At 44.8% G+C, this 26,615-nt stretch overlaps 1 protein-coding gene across 1 annotated transcript in view; it reads left to right on the top strand.

Annotated features, from left to right (window-relative positions):
• The window catches only part of LOC115100985 (acetyl-CoA carboxylase 2-like), a 982,255-nt gene that overhangs the window by 598,330 nt on the left and 357,310 nt on the right, over positions 1-26,615 (top strand). The window contains 1 exon segment of the mRNA XM_029620121.1: positions 79-294. Within this exon segment, the coding sequence (XP_029475981.1) occupies positions 79-294 (216 nt within the window).

Genomic DNA, 26,615 nt, shown 5'->3' on the forward strand with positions numbered 1-26,615 from the left:
CCACTTTTAATATTGCGTGGATTCTCTGATGATTGGAAAGATAATGGCACAAACTGATGTCTTGACTGGTTTCATCAGTTTGCAGAAGACCGGATTTATCGGCATTTGGAGCCAGCACTGGCATATCAGCTGGAGCTGAACCGCATGCGCAATTTTGACCTCACTGCTGTGCCTTGCGCCAACCATAAGATGCATCTCTACCTAGGAGCCGCCAAAGTGGAAGATGGCACCGAGGTTACGGACTACAGATTTTTCATACGTGCCATCATTAGACACTCTGACCTTATCACGAAGGTAACAAAACATGACATTCCTTTATATGCATTATACTTTATGACCTGGATAGAGACATCATGTTGCCCTGTCTGACTAGTGTTGATGAGGTTAAAATCTTAATTTGATATGAGATTTATGTTTATAATTTTCTGGTAAATAGAGTACAAAAAACATGGAATACTTTTGTTTATTTTTAAACTGATTTGTGAGGACCTGACAGATGCAGCAAGTGTATTTCAAATGCCCACTAATGATGGTTCATTTTTGTATTGAAACCTTCCTTCCTTGTCCTTCTGCCACACCAGTCAAGAACCTGTGGGTTTAGTCCCTCATCCAGTAATTGGAGGCACGGTTGTTTTTTTTACTTATCCCAGGACAAGCAGGATGCTAGTCCTCACATATGGGTGACATCACTGACGGAGCCCTGAAGCGGGAAGCTTTCTGTCAAAGTTTCTAGAAACTTTTGACTGGCCCTGTGAGGCCACTGAGCATGCCCAGCATGCTATGATATTCTCTGCCACAGGTGTCTCTCTTCAGTCTTCGTCTTTCCGCGCTGCAGTTAGCATCGCGGGTATAGGAGCCGTTGAGAAATTTCTCAACAATTTCTGACTGAAAAAGTCAAATAATAAGATATTCTCTCTCACATTTTCTCTCAAGGGGTTTACTTCTACACCGGCTGGTGAGTACCTCGGTCTCAAATTAATTTTTCTCGAAATATTTTTTCTCATAATTTCCATTCTCTGCCTCGACGGCCGTCGATCACACTATGGCTACCGGTTTTAAAAAGTGTCCGGTATTCGCACGGAAAATGTCCCTTACGGATCCGCATCTCGAGTGTGTCCTATGTCTCGGCGAAAATCATGACGTTAAAAATTGTCTGCAATGTGCCGAAATGACGCCGAAAACAAGAAGATGTAGACTAGAAAAAATGGAACATTTATTCCACCTCCAGTTAATGCCGTCGCCTTCCACTTCCTCGAAGTCTCCGGCCGGAGCGAAGCAGCGGCTACTACTTAAGAAATCTATCGGGGGACCATCGGGGGATCACTCCTCGTCCTCGTCCACCTCGACAAAATCCGTCGAATCACAGAAAGAAAAACATAAACATTGACATCTAAGGTCGTCGACGTCCGAATCTGCATCCCAGGATCCGTCGACGGCAAAGTGGCCACGCTCAGACGAAACCTCGGTGTCTGGGCCTCCTCCAATCTCGACACCGGAACCCCTGCAGGGCCCTGCAGCGGTTCCAACGCCTCAGCCTTCGCCACCGCTTACAACTACTCTCACACCAGCAGTTGTAACGCCGGAATTATCTGATATCATCAGACAAGCGATTTCACAGGCTTTGAGGGAACAATTAATTCCGACGACCTCGTCGATGCCGATGCTGCAAGCATCGATGCCGGCAACATTGCCGATGCCGGTGGGACCACCGATGCCGGTGTCTACCATGACGCCGAGGACACTGAAGGAATTGACGTCGACACCAAGAATTCTAACTTCGACGTCGACGTCCATATATGCGCAGCTACCATCCACGACTTCGATATCGATGCCAATGTTACTTCCATCGAGTACGAGACCACTCTCGACGTTGATGTCGAGGCAACCATCAGCGCCATCGAGGACATCAACCATAGATGTCGAAGATGTTCAGGATTTGCCATCCTTACACCATCTACTTCAAAAATACCAGGATGTCCTTCACACAATGCCTAAAAAACCTACAGAACAGGTTTTTTTCATCTCAACCCACTGATGATCCACTACTAGGTCCATCAGGACTCCATCTGCCTCATAGAACCACACCAAAACATATGTATGGACAAGAAGAAGAGGATTCCTGGGACAGTCAGGATACAGAATCCTCCTCTGAGGACTTTGTCTGATCCCTCACCTCCAGAACCAAGAAAGAAGTCCCCACCTGAAGACCTCTCTTTCTCTAACTTCATACAGGATATGGCAGACACCATTCCATTTAAATTGGAAGCTGAGCAAGACTCAAGGCAACACACTTTAGAAGTGCTGCAATTTGTGGATCCTCCCAAACAAGTTTTGGCTATACCAATACACGAGGTGCTTTTAGACTTACAACATTGTATCTGGGAGCACCCATCCACAGTGTCAGCTGTAAACAAGAGAGTGGATTCATCTTATTTGGTACAATCAACTCCAGGGTACCAAAAGGCACAACTACCACATCAATCTGTGGTAGTTGAATCTGCACAGAAAAAATAAAAAAGAATCCGGCCTCATTCCTCCAACCCACCTGGCAAGGATCATCGCTTCCTTGATTCTTTGGGAAGGAAGATCTACCAATCTTCAATGCTAAATTCCAGAATCTCTGCATACCAGCTGTACATGACACAGTATCAGAGAAATTTATGGAAACAGATGGAGGAACTCACCAACTCACTGCCTGAACAGCTTCGAGAACCTGCACAAGCCATAATACATAAAGGCCTGGAAGCAGGAAAACACGAGGTAAGAGCGGCCTATGACAGTTTCGATACTGCCTCCAGAACTGCAGCTGTGGGCATTGCTGCACGTAGATATGCATGGCTCAAGGCTTCTGACCTCAGGCCTGAGGTACAGGAAAAACTTGTTGATTTACCATGCAAGGGAGACAACCTATTTGGAGAAAAAGTTCAGGAGGCAGTCCAACAACTGAAGGATCACACAGAGACTTTACGTCAATTGTCCCAAATGCCTCAAGATCCTTCCACGCAGCCTCCTCGCCGACTTCCTCGCAGGGAAACAAGGAGACCTTATTATAGGCCACGCAGATACTACTCCCAAACATCTCGGGGTAGATCTACCAGACCTCAACAGCAACGCACCCAAGCTAGGAAACCAAGGGCACCCGTACTCAACCCCCACCTCAGACAGGCCCTGCTACTGGTTTTTGAGATACAACCCAGAAAACAAACCACTCCTTTAAACCCTCACACACAAATGCCAGTGGGTGGAAGAGTGTCCCATTTTTACACACACTGGCAGACAATAACAACAGACCAATGGGTGCTCTCTATAGTAGCACAAGGTTACAAACTCAATTTCCTATCAATTCCACCAGAATTTCCACCGAGAGCCTTCCCACAACAGGAATCTCAACTAATTCCTCTACAAGCAGAATTATCCTCCCTTCTGAAGCTCAGTGCAATACAATCAGTGCCCCAATCTCAGAAGGGAAGAGGATTCTACTCCCGTTACTTCCTCATTCCAAAGAAAACAGGAGGCCTACGCCCCATCCTAGACCTAAGAAATCTCAACAAATTTCTAAAGAAAGAAAAGTTCAGAATGGTTTCTCTAGGCACTATGCTTCCACTTCTTCAAAAAGGAGATTGGCTTTGTTCTCTGGATCTTCAGGATGCTTATATTCACATCCCTATATATACCCTCCTCATCGCAAGTACCTAGGCTTCATGGTAGGTCATCAACACTTGCAATACAGAGTCCTTCCTTTCGGACTCGCCTCTGCTCCCAGAGTGTTCACAAAGTGTCTAGCAGTCATTGCAGCACATTTGCGCAAACAAGGTGCTCATGTATTCCCATACCTAGACGACTGGCTCATCAGAAGTCAGTCTCTACAAGGAGCTCTCGATTCTCTCAATCAAACAATTACAACACTGCATTCAGTGGGATTCCTGATCAATTATCAGAAATTTCATCTCACACCAGTACAATTGCTTCAATTCATAGGAGCAGAATTGAACACCAACCTGGCAAGAGCTTTTCTACCAGAGGACCGGGCAGAAACAATCTCATTACTAGCAAGGTGGCTCACATCACAAACACATGTAACAGCTCACCAGTTTCTAACTTTGCTAGGCCACATGGCCTCTACAATTCACGTCACACCCATGGCACGTCTAGCCATGAGAATAACACAATGGACTTTAAGATCACAATGGATCCAAGCCATTCAACTATTAAATACTCAGATTCAAGTAACCCACCAACTACATTCTACTCTACTATGGTGGGTGAACAAGGACAATTTGCGCAAGGGCCTACCCTTTCAACCACCAGTTCCACAAATAACTGTGACTACAGATGCATCCACCTTGGGTTGGGGAGCTCACATAGGGAATCTCCAAACACAAGGAATGTGGACAAAGCTCGAAGCAACATTTCAAATCAATTTCCTGGAACTTCGAGCTATACGTTATGCTCTGCATGCCTTCAAGGACTGCCTTACAAACAAGACTGTGCTCATCCAAACAGACAACACAGTAGCCATGTGGTACATCAACAAACAAGGAGGGACAGGCTCGTACCTCCTTTGTCAAGAGGCAGCTCAGATATGGGGATGGGCTTTGAACAACTCCATGTTTCTCAAGGCCACTTATCTGGCAGGCATTCACAATGTAGTGGCGGACAGACTCAGTCGTCAATTCCAACCACACGAATGGTCCCTGGATCCCACAGTAGTGACCAGGATATTTCAACTTTGGAGACAACCAACAGTAGACCTCTTTGCATCACATCTGAATCACAAAGTGGACAACTACTGTTTCCTATACAACCTGAACAACAGGCCAGCCAAGGACACATTTGCTCGCCCTTGTACCTCAGGCCTACTCTACGCGTATCCTCCAATACCGCTCATAACCAAAACTGTAGTGAAGCTACAACAGGACAGGGGGACCATGATACTCATAGTCCCATATTGGCCTCGACAAGTATGGTTTCCCATACTTCTAGACCTCTCAGTCAAGGATCCCATTCTCCTGGGAGTAGCTCCCACTCTCATAACTCAGGATCAGGGTCGGTTGCGCCATCCCAACCTCCAATCCCTAGCACTGACAGCTTGGATGTTGAAAGCTTGATCTTAACAACCACTCAATCTTTCATCCAACATATCCCAAGTGCTTATAGCTTCACGTAAACCTTCCACACGAAAGAACTATGCTACCAAATGGAAGAGATTCACTTTATGGTGCAAGCAAAATGACATTAATCCTTTCACTTGCCCTACAAATTCTTTACTAGATTACTTGTACCATCTTTCAGAATCTGGTCTCCAGACTTCATCTGTAAGAGTACATTTAAGTGCAATTTCAGCTTACCATAATCAGGTAGCAGATGCACCTATCTCTACACAACCTCTTGTTAGCAGATTTATGAGAGGTTTAACTCACCTCAAACCACCAATTAGACACCCAGTCACACAATGGGATCTAAATTTGGTTTTATCAAGACTCATGCGTTCTCCTTTTGAACCCATAGATTCCTGTGATCTAAAATTCCTTACATGGAAGACCATCTTCCTCATAGCCATTACATCAGCTAGAAGGGTTAGTGAGTTACAAGCACTTGTCAGATATGAACCTTACACTAAGTTCTTACATGACAGAGTGGTTCTCCGTACTCATCCTAAATTCCTCCCTAAGATAGTCACGGAATTCCACTTGAACCAATCCATAGTTTTACCCACATTCTTTCCAAGGCCTCACTCTCACCAAGGAGAGAGGGCCTTGCACACCTTGGATTGCAAGCGTACTCTATCTTTCTACTTAAACCGCACTGCAGTCCACAGGAAATCCAATCAACTCTTTGTTTCCTATGACCCAAACAAACCAGGCAAAGCAGTGGGTAAACATACTCTATCCTATTGGCTAGCAGATTGCATACAATTTTGTTATGAACAAGCAGGCCTTGCTCTCCAAGGGCGAGTAAAAGCACACTCAGTAAGGGCAATGTCAACTTCAGTAGCACACTATCGTTCAGTGCCAATACTTGACATATGGAAAGCAGCAACATGGAGTTCTCTTCACACATTTGCAGCTCATTACTGCTTGGACAAGCAAGGAAGACAAGATTCAAACTATGGACAGTCTGTCTTAAAGAACTTGTTTCCAGTTTAATCCCAACTCCTTCTACATCCAACCTGCTGTGATCTTCGACTGACTCATTTCAACAACAATACTTCACTGTTGCCTTCATACAAAATGAGTCAGCCTCTAGCTTGCTAATCACCCATATGTGAGGACTAGCATCCTGCTTGTCCTGGGATAAAGCAAAATTGCTTACCTTGTAATAGGTGTTATCCCAGGACAGCAGGATATAATCCTCACAGAACCCACCCGCCACCCTGCGGAGTTGGGCCTCATACTTTTTTATTAATTTATTTTTTTCTAACACATTTGCTATATACGAGACTGAAGAGAGACACCTGTGGCAGAGAATATCATAGCATGCTGGGCATGCTCAGTGGCCTCACAGGGCCAGTCAAAAGTTTCTAGAAACTTTGACAGAAAGCTTCCCGCTTCAGGGCTCCATCAGTGACGTCACCCATATGTGAGGACTACATCCTGCTGTCCTGGGATAACACCTATTACAAGGTAAGCAATTTTGCTTTTTTTTATGACATCACCAGTATATATGTCATCATGGAACCAGATATAGCCTCCAGCTATTGAATGGATGGTTGTGGACAAGCCTCGACCTGGTTTTTTAACTGAAGAGAATTTTTATGACTATTTCATGGTTGTGACATAGCCCTTAAATTTGTTTTCAGTCAAATTTATCTTAATGGGCCAAGTTCCTGTGGATTTTTCTCTGCAGTAATACAAGCCAGGACAGCAAAGCAGCTTACTACCCATCTGATGGGGTTTGTTTTCTCTGGAATTTGAGCAAGCCCTTTTCAAAAAAGGGATTGTCTGCTTACTTTCTGAGCTGAAATGCTTGAGGAGGCCAAGCTCCTGCAATTGATAAGCCTTGCAGCGAAGCATACTGTTGACAGTTTGAAAGCTCACCACCTCTTGTCAGGACTCAAAGCCAGCCCAGTAACACAAGGGCTTCCATCCCGGCTCACATCCCTTGAATATGGTGATAGGTTGAGCAATAAAAGACAGTTGACAAGAGAAGGTAACACTCTTTTATTATTCAAATTGCCTTTATCCTTTTTCAAGGCAGAAAACAACCAGAGCTTTCATTTGGCTAAGATAAGTCATACAGGCTATGATTTAAAAAAAAAATAGAAAAAGGAAAAAGAAAAGATACTGAATGGTTATTAAAGATTGGTTTTCTAAGGCTAGGAGATATTTTCTGAGGATTGCCATGTGCCAGTTTATATGTCTGAGTGCTGTTGTCTCTGTGACCATTAAAAGGTAGCAGTTTCGGACAGCATAAAGGGGTAGATTTTAAAAGGCGTGCACATGGATAACATGCGTGCAGTTCCCGGCGCGCGCACATGGATAACATGCGCACGTCGGCACATGCATGTTATAAAATGCATTTCCTGCGCGACACGCATGCCGGATTTTAATGTCCACACGAGCATGTGGGGGGGGGGGGGTGTTTAAAAGAATTGCACGGTAACGCAATGGGGCTTTTGCCTAGTTCCCTAACCCTAACCTTCCCTCTTCCCCTCTCATCCTCGACCCTTAAACCTACCCTAGCTATCCCCAATTTTTTTGTTTTTAAACTTACTGTTCCTCCAGAGCAGAACTAAACTGGCCGGCACGTGCTTCCCCAGGACAGTGTCTAATGGCGCTGTCCTGACCTGCCCCTTTCTTCAGGCCCAGCACTTCTGCATGTATCAGGAGTTACGCGTGTGACACGGTGTGACCGTGTGCGCTTGGCGCGTGCAGGGCCCAACCACGCGCGTAACCCCCGGTATTTGCGCATGCGGGCCTTTTAAAATCAACTTGATATAGGGTTCAGTTTGCAAATGCAATGATAAAACAGAGTATATCAAACAGAGCAAGCTTACAATCTGGGGTCTTATTAGCCTGAACCTAGTTCATAAGTATATTTTAAATTCACAGAGACATTTCCAGAGAGAGAGAGAGAGAGAGAGCAACTAACGGTTTCTTCCATTGTGTCTGGTATGCTGCCATCTTGAGTGCTCTTAAGCAGTTACCCGCTGTGTCGCGCCGCATAGAATTAATTCTCCTAGTGCTGGTACATTACTAGAGAGAGAGCAGCTAATGGCAGTTTCTCCTGTTGTGTCAATGCTGCCATCTTGAGTGCTTCTAAGCAGTTACAGGCTCTGCACAAACACACATGATTAAAAACAAGGATCCTCTGCTTTTTAACTCTCCAAATGCTGGGTCAAAGTGCTTATTGCCAGCAGTCCTGCCTCTGGGGTGTTTTCTCCCCCAGATCCTTAAAATTCCAAATAAAGCTGCCAGCTGAGATTCAGTTCTGAGAGGGACACAGAAGGCATCCATAGCTGTTCGACTCTATGTAGAACTGGAGATTAAACTACTTTGAGAATGGACATAAGAACATAAGAAATTGCCATGCTGGGTCAGACCAAGGGTCCATCAAGCCCAGCATCCTGTTTCCAACAGAGACCAAACCAGGCCACAAGAATCTGGCAATTACCCAAACACTAAGAAGATCCCATGCTACTGATGCAATTAATAGCAGTGGCTATTCCCTAAGTATAATTGATTAATAGCCATTAATTGACTTCTCCTCCAAGAACTTATCCAAACCTTTTTTGAACCCAGCTACACTAACTGCACTAACCACATCCTCTGGCAACAAATTCCAGAGCTTTATTGTGCGTTGAGTGAAAAAGAATTTTCTCCGATTAGTCTTAAATGTGCTACTTTCTAACTTCATGGAATGTCCCCTAGTCCTTCTATTATTCGAAAGTGAAAATAACCGATTCACATCTACTCATTCAAGACCTCTCATGATCTTAATGACCTCTATCATATCCCACCTCAGCCCTCTCTTCTCCAAGCTGAACAGCCCTTATCCCAGGACAAGCAGGATGATAGTCCTCACATATTTATTTATTTTTTTTATTTATTTATTTATTTATTTATTTATTTATTTATATTCTTTTATATACCGAAGTATAGCTGAGTGCCTTCACCCCAGTTTACAGTGAAACAACTTCATACAGAGAACGAGATATAAAACTTCATACAGAGAACGAGTTATAAAACTTCATACAGTGAACGAGTTATAGGTTGAGGATAAATACAGATGATAGTAAATATAACATCTCGGCAAGAGGCACAGTAGAACAAGTTATCAGTAGGCAATATATAACTTAAATAAATAGAAAAGGCTTGTTACAGAAATCAAGAAGTGGGATAAACCAAGATTTGTCATATGTCTGTGAATGATTGTCTAAACAACCATGTTTTTAGTTCTTTTTTGAAGGTTTTGGGGTCTCTGATAGAGCTTAGGTGTCCTGGGATAGAGTTCCATAGTATCGGTCCTGCTATCGAGAAGGCTCTATCTGTAGTGGCTGACATATGGGTGACATCATCAGATGGAGCCCTGGTACGGAAAACTTCTGTCAAGAGCTTTTATATACCGATGTTCAAGTACTGGTACATATCACGTCGGTTTACATAGAACCAAAGTTGGAAATTACATCGAACAAGAGGTTACAAATAACAGGGCTAACTTCGTGAGAACTTATAGATAAAGCTGAGATTGACTTAAAATTATTACAAATAACAACATAACAAATAACAGTCAAACTTGGATTTACGACAGACTTATTAAGCATGGGTGCATATTAAAGTACAACTAACAGGAGGATTTATGATTACATCATCAGATATCTGGCGTGGAGTACGAAATGCATGAATCAACCCCTTAGGGAGAGACCTTTAAGTGAAGGCTTTTGTGAAAAGCCAAGTTTTGAGCTTCTTTTTGAACGTTCGACTACAAGTTTCTAGACTAAGGTCCGTGGGGAGGGCATTCCAGTGAGAGTGGCTGGCAGTCGAGAATGCTTGTTTCTTGAGCAGTGGCTTGGCTGGAGGTGCATATAAGGTGCCTAAGTAGCTGGTTCTGATAGGTCTCAGTGATGCGTGAGGACGAAGTGGGTCACTTAGATCTAGCGAGGTTTGGGAATGAATGGTCTTATGGGTTATGGTTAGTACTTTGAATATGATTCTAGATTTAATAGGGAGCCTGTGTAGGTTTTTTAAAATGGGTGTGATGTGTTCTTCTCTACTAGAGTTGGTTAGAATCCTGGCAGCCGAGTTCTGCAACATTTGTAGTGGTTTGGTGGTGATAGCTGGGAGGCCAATTAGCAGAGAGTTGCAATAATCAATTTTTGAAAATAGAATTGTTTGGAGGACTGTTCTAAAGTCCTGAAAATGGAGGAGAGGTTTCAGCTTTTTTAATATGTGAAGCTTGTGAAAGCATTCTTTTGTTGTGTTTTTGACAAATGGTTTGAGATTCAGCCTATTGTCGATGGTAATGCCTAGGTCTCTTACGTGTGTGGGGGAGATCCTTAGCGGTGTGATTAGATTGTTGGCAGCCTGAAAGTTGTCATCCAGGGTGATCAGCATAAGTTCCGTTTTTGAAGTATTGAGAACTAAGTTGAGGCTAGTGAGGAGGGAGTTTATGGACTGTAGACAATTGTTCCAGAAGTTAATGGTGTTGGAGATAGATTCAGTGATTGGCCACAGGATCTGGATGTCGTCGGCGTATATGAAGTGCGTGATCTTTAGACTTGAGAGCAGATGACATAGGGGGAGAAGATAGATGTTAAACAGGGTTGGGGAAAGGGAGGATCCTTGAGGGACTCCGAGAGTGGACTTGACCGGGTGAGAATCCTTGTTGCTTATTCTGACCTTGAATGTCCTGTTAAGGAATGATCTGAACCATTCAAGGGCTGATCCGGAGATGCCTATGTCTGAGAGCCGGGTGATGAGGATAGAGTGATTTACGGTGTCAAATGCTGCAGATATATCGAGAAGTGCCAGGAGGTAGGGGGTCTTTTTCTCCAGTCCGGAGAGGACTCTGTCCGTCAATGAGATTAATAGGGATTCCGTACTGAGGGATTTGCGAAATCCGAATTGTGCTGTTGTGAGGATCTTGTGTTCTTCTAGGAATTCCGACAATTGTTTGTTAACAATTCTCTCCATAAGTTTGGCGACAAACGATAGGTTAGCGATGGGGCGAAAATTGGCCGGGTCTGCTGGGTTCAGGTTGGGTTCCTTGAGGAGAGGTTTGAGGGTGGCTATTTTCAGTGTGTCTGGTACTAATCCTTGGGTTAGCGAACGGTTGATGATCTCTGCTAAGGGCTTCGCAATGATGTTTGGGATGATGAGAAGTAATTTAGATAGACTGGCATCTATCGGATGAGTGGAGGGTTTCATCTTTTTGAGAATCGATTCAATTTCGAGTGAGGAAGTGGGTTCGAAGGATTCTAGGTTTGCTTTCTGGCTGAAGGGGGGGGGGGGGGGGGGGGGAGGAAAGAAGGAGGTTCTGTATTATACACAGCCAGAGGTGCTATTAGCTTAAGGATTTTGTTTTCGAAGAATTGTGCAAGTTCAGTGCATCTGGATTGAGCTTGATCGTCAGGGATAATTGGTGAGGTGGGGTTTTTTTTAGCTCTGAGACATATGAGAACAGTGCTTTGGCATCGAAGGAAAAATTGTGAATTGTGGGCATAAAAATCTCTCTTTGTGCGAAGGATGTTGTTTCTATAACTGTGCATGAGGGTTTTGTACTCATTTAGTGTAGCGTTGGATGGTCTCTTTCGCCATGCGTGTTCTTTTTTTCTCAGTTCTAGTTTGATGTCTTTTAGTTCTTGAGTGAACCATGGTTTTTTGTTTTTACAAGATGGGTTGATCTCTTTAGTTTTTAAGGGGCATAGTTTTTCTGCCACCTTGTTTGTGATGCTGTGCCATGTAGAGAAGGCTGCTTCTGCGTCGGAGAGGTCAAGGTTAGTGAGTTCCGATGAAAGGTGGGAGGTAAGGTCTTCCATGGAGCAGGAGTTCCTGAAGTGAATTGTGGTTTTGGTGATTGGTGCCACAGGGTTGTCCTTGATACAAAGATCCGTTGTGATCATTAGATGGTCTGACCATGGGATAGGGGAGCAAAGAGGCGGGGAAGATAGTGTAAGGCCAGAGTTTATGAATATAAGGTCTAGTGTGTGCCCCGCTTTGTGCGTGGGATTTTTAACTATTTGTGAGAAGCCCATAGCCTTGAAGGAGGATAATAGCATTTCGCAGTTGGGGGATAGGGGGATCACATCAATGTGAAGGTTAAAGTCTCCCAAGATGACTGCTGGGGTGTCGTTATTGATGTGTTTGGCAATGAGCTCAATGAGTGGAGATGGATCCGAGTCTAGGAGGCCCGGCGGAGCGTAGAGTAGACAAATTTGGAGATGTTTTGAGCTAAAGAGGGCAAATTCCAGACGGGGGAGGTATGTATAGTGATCTGTAGGGATAGTCTCAGCTCTTTTTTTGCAGCTAAGCAGAGTCCCCCCCTCTTTTTTTAGGTCTGGGTATTGAATGGATATCATAGAGGTGAAGAGGTAGTTGATTGATAAGGGCTAGGTCTGTGGGTTTCAAACAGGTTTCTGTGATTGCACATATATCCGGTTGTGAGTCCAGGAGATAGTCGTTGATTAAATGTGTTTTTTTTCTAAATTGATTGGACTTTAAAGAGTGTTAGTGAGAATAAGGAAAGCCCAAGGAATTGAGTAAATGGGGATGTCATAATTGGTATCAGATGCTTAAGTTGGGGGACTGTAGGGTCCGAGTGGTAGCAAAGCAGATCAGGAGCTCTGGAAAAAGAATTCCCTCACATTTCTCAAGGGTTTTTCATTCACATTTTCAGTCACATTTTTCCTCATAATTGGGTCTCCCTTCGACATAGTCTTGGTGAATACATTTTTCAGATAGTTTTTGATCGATTCCGGTCACCTCACTATCGATTCCCGCCGGTCATCGACCGTTATTAGGCCATAACTTTATCATGGCCTCGGGGTTAAAAAATGTCCGGATTGCAACCGGACTATGTCCATCACTGACCCACATTATGTATGTGTTCTGTGCCTGGGATCAGGCCACGACATCCGGGCTTGCTCAGCCTGTGCCCAAATGACATCGAAGGGCAGGCGTGCCTGTTTGGATAAGATGGAAGAATTGTTCAAAAAGATTCCATCGTCGACGTCATCCCCAAGGGTAACACCTCCCTCGGTAACTAAACATCGAGGTGAAAAACGAGGCGATGACCGTCCGTCACTGGCACTGTCGATATCATCGATAGCATCTTCTTCAGCATCGAAGAGTCATCGAGAAAAGAAGCGGCATTGCCACCGATCCATCGTCCCAGCGGATGGTAAACCATCGACGTCAGGATCGAACTCCATCGAGCCGATGCCAAAGAAGGTCCGTGTACTAGAGCCAACTCCACCGGCTGTACATGAGGAACCGCGGCGCTCTCCACCGGGCTCAGTATCAGAGGATGTGCCACCTCAAATCATCGTGGAAGTGCCAATAGCGCCAGCAGTACCTTCCCCAGTGGCAGTGGACACTGCACCGATTTCAAGGGAAGAAGTGACTACTTTAATCCAACAGGCCATCGTCGAGGCTCTGAGGAACCTACAGCCTCCGACAGTGCCATCGGTACCGGCACCAGCATCGGCATTGGAACAGTCAATTTTTCAGCCTTTGCTGAATAGGCTCAATGCCTTAATAGAAGCCTTTCCTCCGACACCAGCACCGATTCCATTGATGCAACCATCAACGCCATCTATGCCGATACACCCACTGGTGGCTCCAGCCATCCCGGTTCACGGATCATCGGAGGAGGATGGGGGAGACTCCGATTCTGCCCCAGGACCATCGGGGCTTCATCGGCATCGAGTTCCGAAGACACCCTCGATGCCTTTCAAAGACACATCGATGCCAATACATCCAGGTCCATCAGGGGATACAAGGCATCTATTTCCACTGATGCCATCGAGGCCCATCGATTCCCCATCAATGCCCTCACTTCCAATGATGCCAAAACACATCCCAACAAAAGCTGTGTTTAAGTCAAAGCATCATATCCAACCAGAGGACACTGACTCCCCTTATCATCCTCAATATACACCTTGGAAGGATGTTGACGCAGAGGAACTGAAATCAGAGCCCCCTCCACCAGAGGAGACAAAGGAATCCCTCCAGAAGATTTGTCATTTACAAATTTTATCAAAGAAATGGCAGATACAATTCCCTTTGAATTGATCACAGAGGAGGATACTAGACCTAAGGCTCTAGAAGTACTGCAGTTCGTGGATGCACCTAAGGAAATTATGGCTATTCCAATCTATCAAGTCCTCTAGGAACTACAACAACGAATGTGGGAACATCCCTGCTCAGTCCCAGCAGTAAATCAGAGAGCAGCATGCTCCAGGGTACCAAAAACCCCCAACTACCTACCATTCGGTAGTTGTAGAATCCTCTCAAAAGAAGGCTTGGAAACAAAAACCTCATTCTTCTGTCCCACCAGGGAAGGAGCAACGATTCTTGGACACATTAGGGAAGAAGGTCTATCAAGGTTCCATGCTGGTAGCACGTATTGCAGCATACCAGCTGTATATGACACAATACCAAAGGAACTTATGGAAACAAGTACAGGGTACTGCGGATAACTTCCCACAACAACAACTACCTTTAGCTACACTAGCTGAAAAAGGATCGGAATCCGGCAAACATGAGGTGAGAGCAGCTTATGACGTGTTCGAAACATCAACTCGTCTATCTGCCTCTGCAATAAATGCGAGAAGATGGGCCTGGCTCAAGGCTTTGGACCTCAGGCAGGAAGTCCAAGAAAGGCTTGCAGATCTCCCTTGTGTTGGGGACAATCTTTTCGGAGAAAAGATCCAAGCTACAGTATCTCAGTTGAAAGACCATCATTAGACTCTCCGGCAGCTATCAAAATTGCCAGCAGATCAACCAACTTCCCTAACACGACCAACATGCAGGAACTCGAGGCGACCCTTCTACAGACCTAGAAGGTATTACCCACTTGCCTCTTCAGCACGTCAATACTGTTCCTCACAGAGAGGACGTCCACGTCAGCTGAAGCAACAAAAGACCAAGCCACCACCCCAAACTGGACCAGTGGCGGGTTTTTGAACCGTGCCAAAAGAACAGCAGCCTCTTTCTCAACCCTATGCCCTCCCTACCAGTCGGAGGTCGACTTCATTATTTCCAACACCAATGGAGTCTCATCACAAAAGACCAATGTGTATTAGCCATACTAAATGGAGGATATCGCCTAAAATTCAATATGATACCTCCGCATTCTCCTCCCATTCCACTTTGGTCAAACATGGTCATCACACCTCAACTCCAAGTAGAACTCTCTACTTTGCTGACTAGCAGGGCCATTGAACCAGTGCCCTGGTCTCAACAAGGCAAGGGGTTCTACTCCCGATATTTCCTAATTCCAAAGAAAGCAGGCGGCCTTCGCCCTATCTTAGACCTCCAAAATCTCAACAAATTTCTACACACAGAAAAATTTTGGATGGTATCTCTGGGAACCATCCTTCCATTACTTCAAAAGGGAGATTGGCTATGTTCTCTGGATCTTCAAGACGCTTATGCACACATACCAATTTCCACACAACATCGCAAGTACCTACGATTCGTAGTGGGAAAGAATCATTACCAGTATCGAGTCCTACCATTTGGACTGGCTTCTGCTCCTCGAGTGTTCACAAAATGCCTAGCAGTAGTGGCTGCACTTTTAAGAAAAAGCAGCATTCATGTTTTTCCATACCTAGACGATTGGCTAATCAGAAGTCCATCCAGGTAGGGAACTCTCTCTGCCTTGAAAACCACAATAACACTATTGCACCTTCTGGGTTTTCTCATCAATTACCCAAAATCCCACATCAAGCCGTCTCAACTCCTCACATTCATCGGAGCAGACCTCGACACCACAGTGGCGAAAGCTTCCCTTCCAAGCGACCGTGCTGACAATATGGCACGCTTAGCGAACATTGTAATTCATCACCAGTTCGCATCCGCCCATCAAATCCTAGTTCTCCTAGGACACATGGCCTCGACACTACATGTCGCTCCTATGGCAACGTTAGCCATGAGGAGAACTCAATGGACTTTGAAATCTCAATGGCTACAAGCTTTCCAACTACTGTCGTACACAATTCAAATCATCGACCAGTTTAGTCTATCGCTCTACTGGTGGACAAATCAAACAGCATTGAAAGCTGGTCTCCCATTCCAACAGGCAAATCCGCAAGTCATCCTGACTACAGATGCCTCCAACCTTGAATGGGGAGCTCATGTCATCAACCTTCAAACACAAGGGACGTGGACTACGCTCGAAAAACAGTATCAAATAAACTTCTTGGAACTTCGAGCGATGAGATATGCCCTTTATGCCTTCAAAGACTGCCTCTCAAACAAGACTGTGCTGATACAAACAGACAACACAGTAGCAATGTGGTACATAAACAAACAAGAAGGCACAGGCCCTTATCTGCTATGCCAGGAGGCAGTACAGATTTGGGCTTGGGCTCTAGAGCATTCCATACATCTCCGAGCAACTTATCTGGCGGGGATACAAAATATCCTAGCGGACGATCTCAGTCGACATTTCAGTCCCTACGAATGGTTGCTGGACCCATGTGTAGCGAGCAAAATCTTTCAATGCTGGGGTCGCCCAACCATAGACCTCTTTGCGTCCACACTGAACCACAAAGTGGAAAGGTTCTGCTCCCTCCATGGACGTCAACAAACAGTCCCCAGGGACGCATTTGCTCGCCCCTGGAACACAGGTCTTCTGTATGCGTATCCTCCAATTCCGCTCATAGCGAAAACTCTCATGAAGCTACAACAGGACAGAGGGACAATTCTGCAACCACTTAATCTTTCAACACAAGTCTCTCAAGTTCTAGTAGCTTCACGAAAGCCTTCCACACATAAATCCTACCACTTTAAGTGGACTAGATTTACTAAATGGTGCACACAAAAGGGTATAGAACCTTTCTCCTGCACCACTTCTTCTTTATTAGATTATCTATACCACCTGTCGGATTCTGATCTCCAGACATCCTCTGTAAGGGTACACCTAAGCTCCATAGTGGCATACCACAAGGGAATAGGGGATGCGCCAATAACAGCACAACCCCTACTAAGTAGGTTCATGAGAGGCTTACTTCACCTAAAACCTCCATTCGACCACCGGTCACTGAATGGGACCTCAATTTAGTACCAACAAGGCTCATGCGCTCACCGTTCGAGCCTCTACACTCTTGTGAAGAAAAATTCCTTCATGGAAAGTGCTTTACTTAGTAGCCATTACATCGGCTAGAAGGGTCAATGAGTTGCAAGCTCTCGTCACATACTCACCTTACACAAGGTTCCTACATAACAGAGTAGTCCTTCGCACTCACCCCAAATTCTTACCAAAAGTGGTAACAGACTTTCATATCAATCAGTCAATAGTCTTGCCTACGTTCTTTCCAAGACCTCACTCTCACCAGGGAGAGAGAGTCTTACACACCGTGGACTGTAAATGTGCACTAGCTTTTTACCTGAACCGCACGGCAGTCCATAGGAAATCCACCCAAATCTTTGTTTCTTTCGACAAAAATAAACCAGGAGTTGCGGTAGGAAAACAGACTCTCTCTAACTGGCTAGCAGACTGTATTGAATTCTGTTTTGAAAAAGCAAAAATTCCTCTCCAGGGGCAAGTAAAAGCACATTCAGTAAGGGCTATGTCCACATCAGTAGCACACTATCGTTCAGTGCCTATTCTCGACATATGTAAAGCTGCGATATGGAGTTCCCTTTACACCTTTGCAGCTCATTATTGTCTGGAGAAAGAAGGACACCAAGATTCAGCCTTTCGACAATCTGTCTTAAAGAACTTATTTCCAGTATAACTCCAACTCCTTCTACATCCATCCTGCTGTGATTTCAGGCTGCCTCATTCTTTCCAGCAGTACACCAGTTGTTGTGCTCGTTGCACAGGTTGTATGCTGTTGGTACAATATAAGAATGACTCAGCCTGTAACTTGCTAATCACCCATATGTGAGGACTATCATCCTGCTTGTCCTGGGATAAAGCAAAATTGCTTATCTTGTAATAGGTGTTATCCCAGGACAGCAGGATGTAGTCCTCACAGAACCCACCCGCCACCCCGTGGAGTTGGGTCCGATACGTTTTATTTTATTTTTTTAGCTCACGCATATTGCTACAAACGAGACTGAAGGGAGACCCCTGTGGCTGAGAATATCATGGCCTGCTGGGCATGCTCAGTAGGCCCACAGTGCCAGCCAAAAGTTTCTAGAAACTCTTGACAGATGTTTTCCGTACCAGGGCTCCATCTGATGATGTCACCCATTTGTGAGGACTACATCCTGCTGTCCTGGGATAACACCTATTACAAGGTAAGCAATTTTGCTTAACCTCTTCAGCCTTTCCTCATAGGGGAGCTGTTCCATCCCCCTTATCGTTTTGGTTGCCCTTCTCTGTACCTTGTCCATCGCAACTATATCTTTTTTGAGATGCGGCGACCAGAATTGTACACAGTATTCAAGGTGCAGTCTCACCATGGAGCGATAAAGAGGCATTATGGCATTTTTTTATTAACCATTTTATTAACCATTCCCTTCCTAATAATTCCTAACATTCTGTTTGCTTTTTTGTCTGCTGCAGCACACTGAGCAGACGATTTTAAAGTATTATCCACTATGATGCCTAGATCTTTTTCCACAGGTAAAGTTATGTCTGTTTTAAGATACAGGTTGCTTGTTAGATTCTCACCACTGAGCAGAAAATCTGTCCTTGTGGAAGGAGGTGCTGCATGCATGTAAGGAATTATGCTTCACTTTTTTTTTTTCCCATCAACTTTCTGTGCGAATGGCATCTGCACTAGTAGGGTAGAAAGAGCAGAAATCTGCAGATTTTTGATGGAGAACAGACGGCACAGTTTGAATCCACAGCTGCCTACCATTTTGTTAAGGTTAATAATTTGTTAGTTCTTCCAGATCACTAGCGCATTAGGAGCTAGAAGACTTCAATGACTCAGGCTTTTGGCAGCTCGTTCTTGCTTCAAATTACATCTCTGCAAATGCCTTGCAAAGAGAGATAATTTGGTGAGATACTTGAAAGATTAGTCTTCAGTCAAGATAAATCAAAACCACAGAGACTTCCTGAAGTTAAATATCAGAGTTTAAAGAGATTGCCAGAAAACCTAGAACAAATATTTGTTCAAAAAAGTGGATCCACATTACCAGAGACTAATAGGTTTTGGATATGCCCTAGAATTGGTTTCTCCAAAACATTGTTTATCTTTTCCATGTGTATCACCCGCAAAGACAATTGCTATACTGGCAATACTAAACAAATTAATAAAGCCAATACTGTTATGTCCTGCTCTATTTCAAAAGCAAGAGCAAGGATGTTAATCATTACACTTTGAAATTCCAAAAGATATTAAAAAAAAATTAAATTAAATTAAACCAAAAAAGATTGGCCCTTACAGACCAATACTGGATTTCAGATATATCTGAATTTGCTAGACTTATCAGAGCAATAAATTAAAATAGAATAAGAACATAAGAAATTGCCATGCTGGGTCAGACCAAGGGTCCATCAAGCCCAGCATCCTGTTTCCACCAGAGGCCAAACTAGCCCACAAGAACCTGGCAATTACCCAAACACTAAAAGATCCCATGCTACTGATGCAATTAATAGCAGTGGCTATTCCCTAAGTAAACTTGATTAATAGCCGTTAATGGACTTCTCCTTCAAGAACTTATCCAAACCTTTTTTGAACCCAGCTACACTAACTGCACTAACCACATCCTCTGGCAACAAATTCCAGAGCTTTATTGTGCATTGAGTGAAAAAGAATTTTATCTGATTAGTCTTAAATGTGCTACTTGCTAAGTTCATGGAATGCTCCCTAGTCCTTCTATTATTTGAAAGTGTAAATAACCGATTCACATCTACTCATTCAAGACCTCTCATGATCTTAAAGACCTCTATCATATCCCCCCTCAGCCGTCTCTTCTCCAAGCTGAACAGCCCTAACCTCTTCATCCTTTCCTCATAGGGGAGCTGTTCCATCCCCTTTATCATTTTGGTTGCCCTTCTCTGTACCTTCTCCATCCCAACTATATCTTTTTTGAGTTGCGGTGACCAGAATTATATACAGTATTCAAGGTGTGTTCTCACCATGGAGCGATATAGAGGCATTATGACATTTTCCGTTTTATTAACCATTCCCTTCCTAATAATTCCTAACATTCTGTTTGCTTTTTTGACTGCTGCAGCACACTGAGCCGACGATTTCAAAGTATTATCCACTATGATGCCTGGATCTTTTTCCTGGGTGGTAGCTCCTAATATGGAACCTAAAATCGTGTAACTACTGCAAGGGTTATTTTTCCCTATATGCAACACCTTGCACTTGTCCACGTTACATTTCATCTGCCATTTGGATACCCAATCTTCCAGTCTTGCAAGGTCCTCCTGTAATGTATCACAATCTACTTGTAATTTAACTACTCTGAATAATTTTGTATCATCCGCAAATTTGATAACCCCACTCATTGTATTCCATTCCAGATCAGATATATATATATATATATATATATTTATTTATTTATTTAGCATTTTTCTATACCGATCTTCATGGTTAAATACCATATCAGATCGGTTTACATCAAATGGGGATAGAGAACTGTAACAAACGGAACAGCAATTTATAATCAGAAGGAGAACAAAGTTACATAAAACAAGGACTATAAACTTGGAAGCTTTACAGCTGAAAGATAAAGGCCCGAGTAGGGCAATAACTTAAACACAAAAGTGTTTAATATATATATATATTGAAAAGCATTGGTCCAACTACAGATCCCTGAGACACTACACTTTTCCAGTGAGAAAATTGACCATTTCATCCTACTGTCTGTTTCCTGTCTTTTAACCAGTTTGTAATCCACGAAAGGATATCTCCTCCTATCCCATGACTTTTTAGTTTTCTTAGAAGCCTCTTATGAGGGACTTTGTCAAACGCCTTCTGAAAATCCAAATATACTACATCTACTGGTTCACCTTTATCAACATGTTTATTAACCCCTTCAAAAAAATGAAGCAGATTTGTTAGGCAAGACTTCCCTCCGGTAAATCCATGTTGACTGTGTTCCATTAAACCCTGTCTTTCTATATGCTCTACGATTTTGATCTTGAGAATAGTTTCCACTATTTTTCCTGGCACTGAAGTCAGGCGTACTGGTCTATAGTTACCCGGATCGCCCCTGGAACCTTTTTTAAATATTGGGGTTACATTGGCCACCCTCCAGTCTTCAGGTACAATGGATGATTTTAATGATAGCTTACAAATTTTAACTAATAGATCAGAAATTTCATTTTTGCGTTCCTTCAGTATCCTAGGATGGATACCATCTGGTCCAGGTGATTTGCTACTCTTTAGTTCATCAATCTGGCCTACTATATCTTCCATGTTCACAGTGATTTCGTTCAGTTTGTCTGACTCATCACCCCTGAAAACCATCTCCAGAACTGTATCTCCCCAACATCGTCATTAGTAGACAGGGAATCAAAGAATTCATTTAGTCTTTCTGCAATGGCCTTATCTCTAAGAGCCCCTTTAAACCCCTCTGTCATCTAATGGTCCAACCGACTCCCTCACAGGTTTCTTGCTTCGGATATGTTTTAAAAAGTTTTTATTATGAGTTTTTGCCTCTATGGCCATCTTCATTTCAAATGCTCTGTTCGCCTGTCTTATCAATGTTTTGCACTTAACTTGACAATGCTTATGTTTTATCCTATTTTCTTCAGATGGATCCTTCTTCCAATTTTTGAAGGATGTTTTTTTTTTGGCTAAAATAGCCTCTTTCACCTCACCTTTCAACCATGATGGTAATCGTTTTGCCTTCCTTCCACCTTTCTTAATGTGTGGAATATAGCACTGTCCCATTGGTTATCCTCCTTCTACCAAGTCTCTGTGATGCCAATTATGTCAATCTCATCATTTGCTGCTATACACTCTAACTCTCCCATCTTATTTCTTAGACTTCTGGCATTGGCATACAGATATTTCAAAGTGTGTGTTTTATTGTATTAACAACCTGCTTTTCAGTTGTTAGGGATAATTTGGAAATCATTAGCTTCAGTGATTTTTTACATATAGGCACATGGACTATGTTTGCTTTTAATGGAACCTCTCTGTTGGGATGCCCTAACTCTCCTGTTTCATTAGTATCCTTCAAGGATACATTTCTCCGAACCATGCACTGCTGAGTGACTGTCTGCTTTCACCCTTGTTCTAATTTAAAAGCTGCTCTATCTCCTTTTTGAAAGTTAGTGCCAGCAGCTTGGTTCCATTCTGGTTAAGGTGGAGCCCATCCTTTCGGAAAAGTCTCCCCTTTCCCCAAAAGTTTCCCCAGTTCCTTACAAAGCTGAATCCCTCTTCTCTGCACCATCGTCTCATCCACTCATTGAAACTCTGGAGCTCTGCCTGCCTCTGGGGACCTACACGTGGAACAGGAAGCATTTTAAAGAATGCCACCCTGGAGGTTCTGGATTTCAGCTTCCTACCTAAAATCCTAAATTTGGCTTCCAGAACCGATCGCTCAAACTCAGGGGCCAAGTGCACAAGTGTTATGATATCGAGGTGTTTAGTGGATTCTTAGGGGCAACAGTGATAGTGACTCCCACGGGGAAGAGCCCCATAGGGAACTGTAGTACCAGGCTAGACTCAGATGCACAAACACAGAGAATATATCTTTATTATGCAGCTTGTATGGTGCAGTAGAGAGTGGATTAGATAGCAACAGTCTGTGATCCTCGGCGGAGGAGACCCGTCCCACAATGGTGGTATAAGGCCCCGATGCAGATATCCGGTGAGGCACTGTAGGAGAGACAGACTGGCAGATGTTATTACACACTCCCTTGTAGCTGAGTAGCTAGAGTTCCCGATAAGCAGCAGAGAAGAGGATAGGTAGTCACAGTCTGTGATCCTCGGCAGAGGAGTCCCGTTCCACAATGGTGGTGTAGGGCCTGATGCAGGTAGACAACAAGGAGCTGTAGATGAACAGACTGGGAGAAGTAGTACTCACTCTCTGTAGCTGATAGGTAGTGTTCCAACAGGTAGAAGAATTGGTAGCAGGCACCAAGATAGACACACAGGCCCGCGAGGAGTGAGTACCTGGATTCAAGATAGGCACCTGGAAATAAGCAAAGGGCCCCTGAGGAGTGGGTACCCAAGTTAGTAGAACCCCGGAGGGTGATAGCTTCCAGCAGCAGCAGAAGTAGCAGAGCAGCTTCAGACCGGAACGAATCCAATCCGTTGCTAACTCGGCGAGAGCCAGCAAATGGGCAACCTTTTGAAGTCGGAAGCAGTGACGTCACTCGAGGGGGACGCCTCAGAGGTTCGCGCCAACACTGCTATAAGACGTGAGGCGTGCGCGCGCACTCTAGGAGGCCTCAGGTCAACATGGCGGGACACCGCGCCATAGCCGCTCCGGGGACGCCGGAGGGTGCGGCAAGGAGACACTACGGATGCCATTCTCCCGAGGCTGGTGGAGAAGGCTGAAATAGAGGTGAGGCATGTCAGGCGAAGCCGTCTGAGACCGGATGCAACAGCAAGTTTCTCTCTCTTGCCCTGCCAACGGCCTGGGATTATCTCCAGGTTCTGGGGTCCATGGTCTACACTATCGATCTGGTCCCCTGGGCTTTTGCGCATATGCGTCCGTTACAGAAAGCCTTGCTATCCCACTGGAAACCAGTATCAGAACAGTTTCAGACGCCCCTGCCGCTCTCCGAGTCTACTGTCGCAGAACTGCAGTGGTGGCTATCACCTGCCCAACTTCAGAAGGGGATGTCCCTTCTGACACCGCAGTGGGTCATGGCAACAACGGACGCCAGCCTCTCCGGCTGGGGAGCTGTATGCCAGACCCAGTCTGCTCAAGGGTATTGGTCTCTGACCCAATCTCGCTGGCACATCAATCGACTGGAAGCTCAAGCGGTCTGACTGGCTCTCAAGGCCATCCATCCCCTACTCCTCCACCAGACGGTGCAGGTGCTGTCGGACAGTTCCACCAGTGTAGCCTACATCAATCGACAAGGGGACACCAGGAGTCACCTAGTCGCTCTGGAAGCCAGCAGGCTTTTCTCATGGGCAGAACATCACCTAGAGCGCTTAGTGGTGTCCCATATTGCAGGGAAGGAGAATGTTCAAGCGGATTGCCTCAGTCGCCAGAGAGTTAGACCCAGGTGAGTGGGAATTGTCAGATGCAACGATGAACCTGATCATTTGCAGGTGGGGTCCCCCTCACTTAGATCTGATGGCCACCATGACCAATGCGAAAGCTCCTCTGTTCTTCAGCCGCAGACGGGAACATTGTACGGAAGGGGTGGATGCCCTGGTCCTTCCCTGGCCCCACGACATTCTTCTGTATGTGTTCCTTCCCTGGCCGTTAGTGGGCAAAGTACTCCGAAGAATCGAGCTTCATCGCTGGCCTGTCATACTAGTGGCTCCGGAATGGCCTCGCGGACCGTGGTTTGCGGACCTCGTGAATCTAGCCACGGACGATCCCCTATGCCTTGGTCATCTTTCCCATCTTCTTTGGCAGGATCCCGTATTTTTCAATCAGGCGGATCGCTTCTGTCTAGCGGCCTGGCTTTTGAATGGCGGAGATTGAGAAGGAAGGGTTATAAGGAAGAAGTTATATTTACTCTATTGCGGGCCAGGAAGCAGACTACCTCGCTTGCTTTTGTCGAAGTATGGAAAGTTTTTGAAAATGCATGTATCGCCTCTGGTATCTTGGCTCATAAGGCTCCGGTTTCCCAGGTCCTTTCTTTTCTCCAGAACGGTCTCGCCAAGGGATTGCCGTTCATTTCCTTGCGAGTGCAGGTCTCCGCTCTCTGTTCCCTCTTAGGCACCATTGACGGTTATTCAGTGGCAGCTCATCCGGATGTCGTCCGTTTCCTCAAGGGAGCCAAGCACTTGAATCCTCTGGTCCGGGTTACTTGTCCCTTGTGGAGTCTTAACTTGGTTCTCCGGGTTGTCTGCGAAGCTCCTTTTGAGCCTTTAAGGAGGGCTATGCTCAAGGATTTGACTCTCAAAACTGTGTTCTTAGTGTCCATTTGTTCAGCCAGAAGAATCTCAGAGCTCCAAGCGTTGTTGTGCAGAGAGCCTTTTCTACCTTTCACGGATTCAGGGGTATCCCTTAAGACGGTACCCGCTTTCTTGCCAAAGGTCATGTCTTCTTTTCATGTCAATCAGTCCATGGAACTTCCTGCTTTTTCTTCGTCAGAAGTAGCAAATACAGCTGGATGTGATCTGCGGCGCTTCAGTGTGGAATGGGTCTTGCTGCATTACCTTCAGGTTACAAATGAGTTCCGGGTCTCTGACCACTTGTTTGTTCTGTGGAGTGCGCCAAATAAAGATAATAAGGCTTCCAAGGCCACTATTGCGCGTTGGCTAAAAGAGGCCATTGCGTCTGCTTACATCTGTAAGGGTCGGCCCGTGCCGGAAGGCTTAAAAGCTCATTTCTTACGGTCTCAGGCTACTTCTTGGGCGGAGAGTCAATCGGTCTCTCCGCAGGAAATATGTAGGGCAGCTACTTGGAAATCCCTGCATACTTTTGCTCGCATTTCCATCTGGATGTGCAGGCTCCAGTTTTTGGCTCCTTCGAGTGGCAGGTTCTTCGAGCGGAACTATCTCGGTCCCACCCTGTTTAGGGAAGCTTTGGTACATCCCACGGTCTGGACTGATCCGGGTACGTACAGGGAAAGGAAAATTGGTTCTTACCTGCTAATTTTCGTTCCTGTAGTACCACGGATCAGTCCAGACACCCGCCCGTACTAGTGCTGATACATCCGCTCAAATGTTCTGTCTTTTTCTACAGGTTTTTTCAATTATCTGATTTGTTGTCTACTATTACTAAAGGCACCGGAAGCATCTAACAGATGAAAATAAAATTGTATGCAAGAGCGTTTTTATTCATACAGAATCCTTTCATTTGTTCACTTGTTCAATTTGTTAGTTTTTTCTTATTGCTTGCTGGATCTTTGGGAAGTTATATCTGCTTTGAAAGTACTTTATACTGAAGGGGTGTAGGGTAGGCTCTGTCCTGATGTAGGATACCCTCACAGTTTTGGTCTGTCTCCACCTGCTGGACAGGAGGCTCAACCCATGGTCTGGACTGATCCGTGGTACTACAGGAATGAAAATTAGCAGGTAAGAACCAATTTTCCTTTCTCTATTAAGTTCCTTAGGAAAAGCAGGATTTCTTAGCGTCTAGTCAGATGAATTCAGAACCAGTGGTTTATGCACCTCTACCAGCAGATGGATACAGAGCAAATCTGACAATACTGTATATATACTCCTGCAGTGACATTAGCCTGCCAGTATTCTCCATCTCCAGCAGATGGTGGACATGCATCTCTCTACTGGGGATTGCTTCAAGTTTTAGAAGGAGAAATAAAGAAAGGAAATTGAATTTGCCCCTCTCTCCTGCAGTGATACCATATGGTCCCTTCCTCAGTTGAGAATTCCTGAGGTGATTTCCGTGGTCCCTCAGATGAGTGCCTTGATCTGGTAGCTGGCTTGTCAGCCG

This window comes from Rhinatrema bivittatum, chromosome 11, assembly GCF_901001135.1.
Source record: "Rhinatrema bivittatum chromosome 11, aRhiBiv1.1, whole genome shotgun sequence".
Lineage (NCBI taxonomy): Eukaryota > Metazoa > Chordata > Amphibia > Gymnophiona > Rhinatrematidae > Rhinatrema > Rhinatrema bivittatum.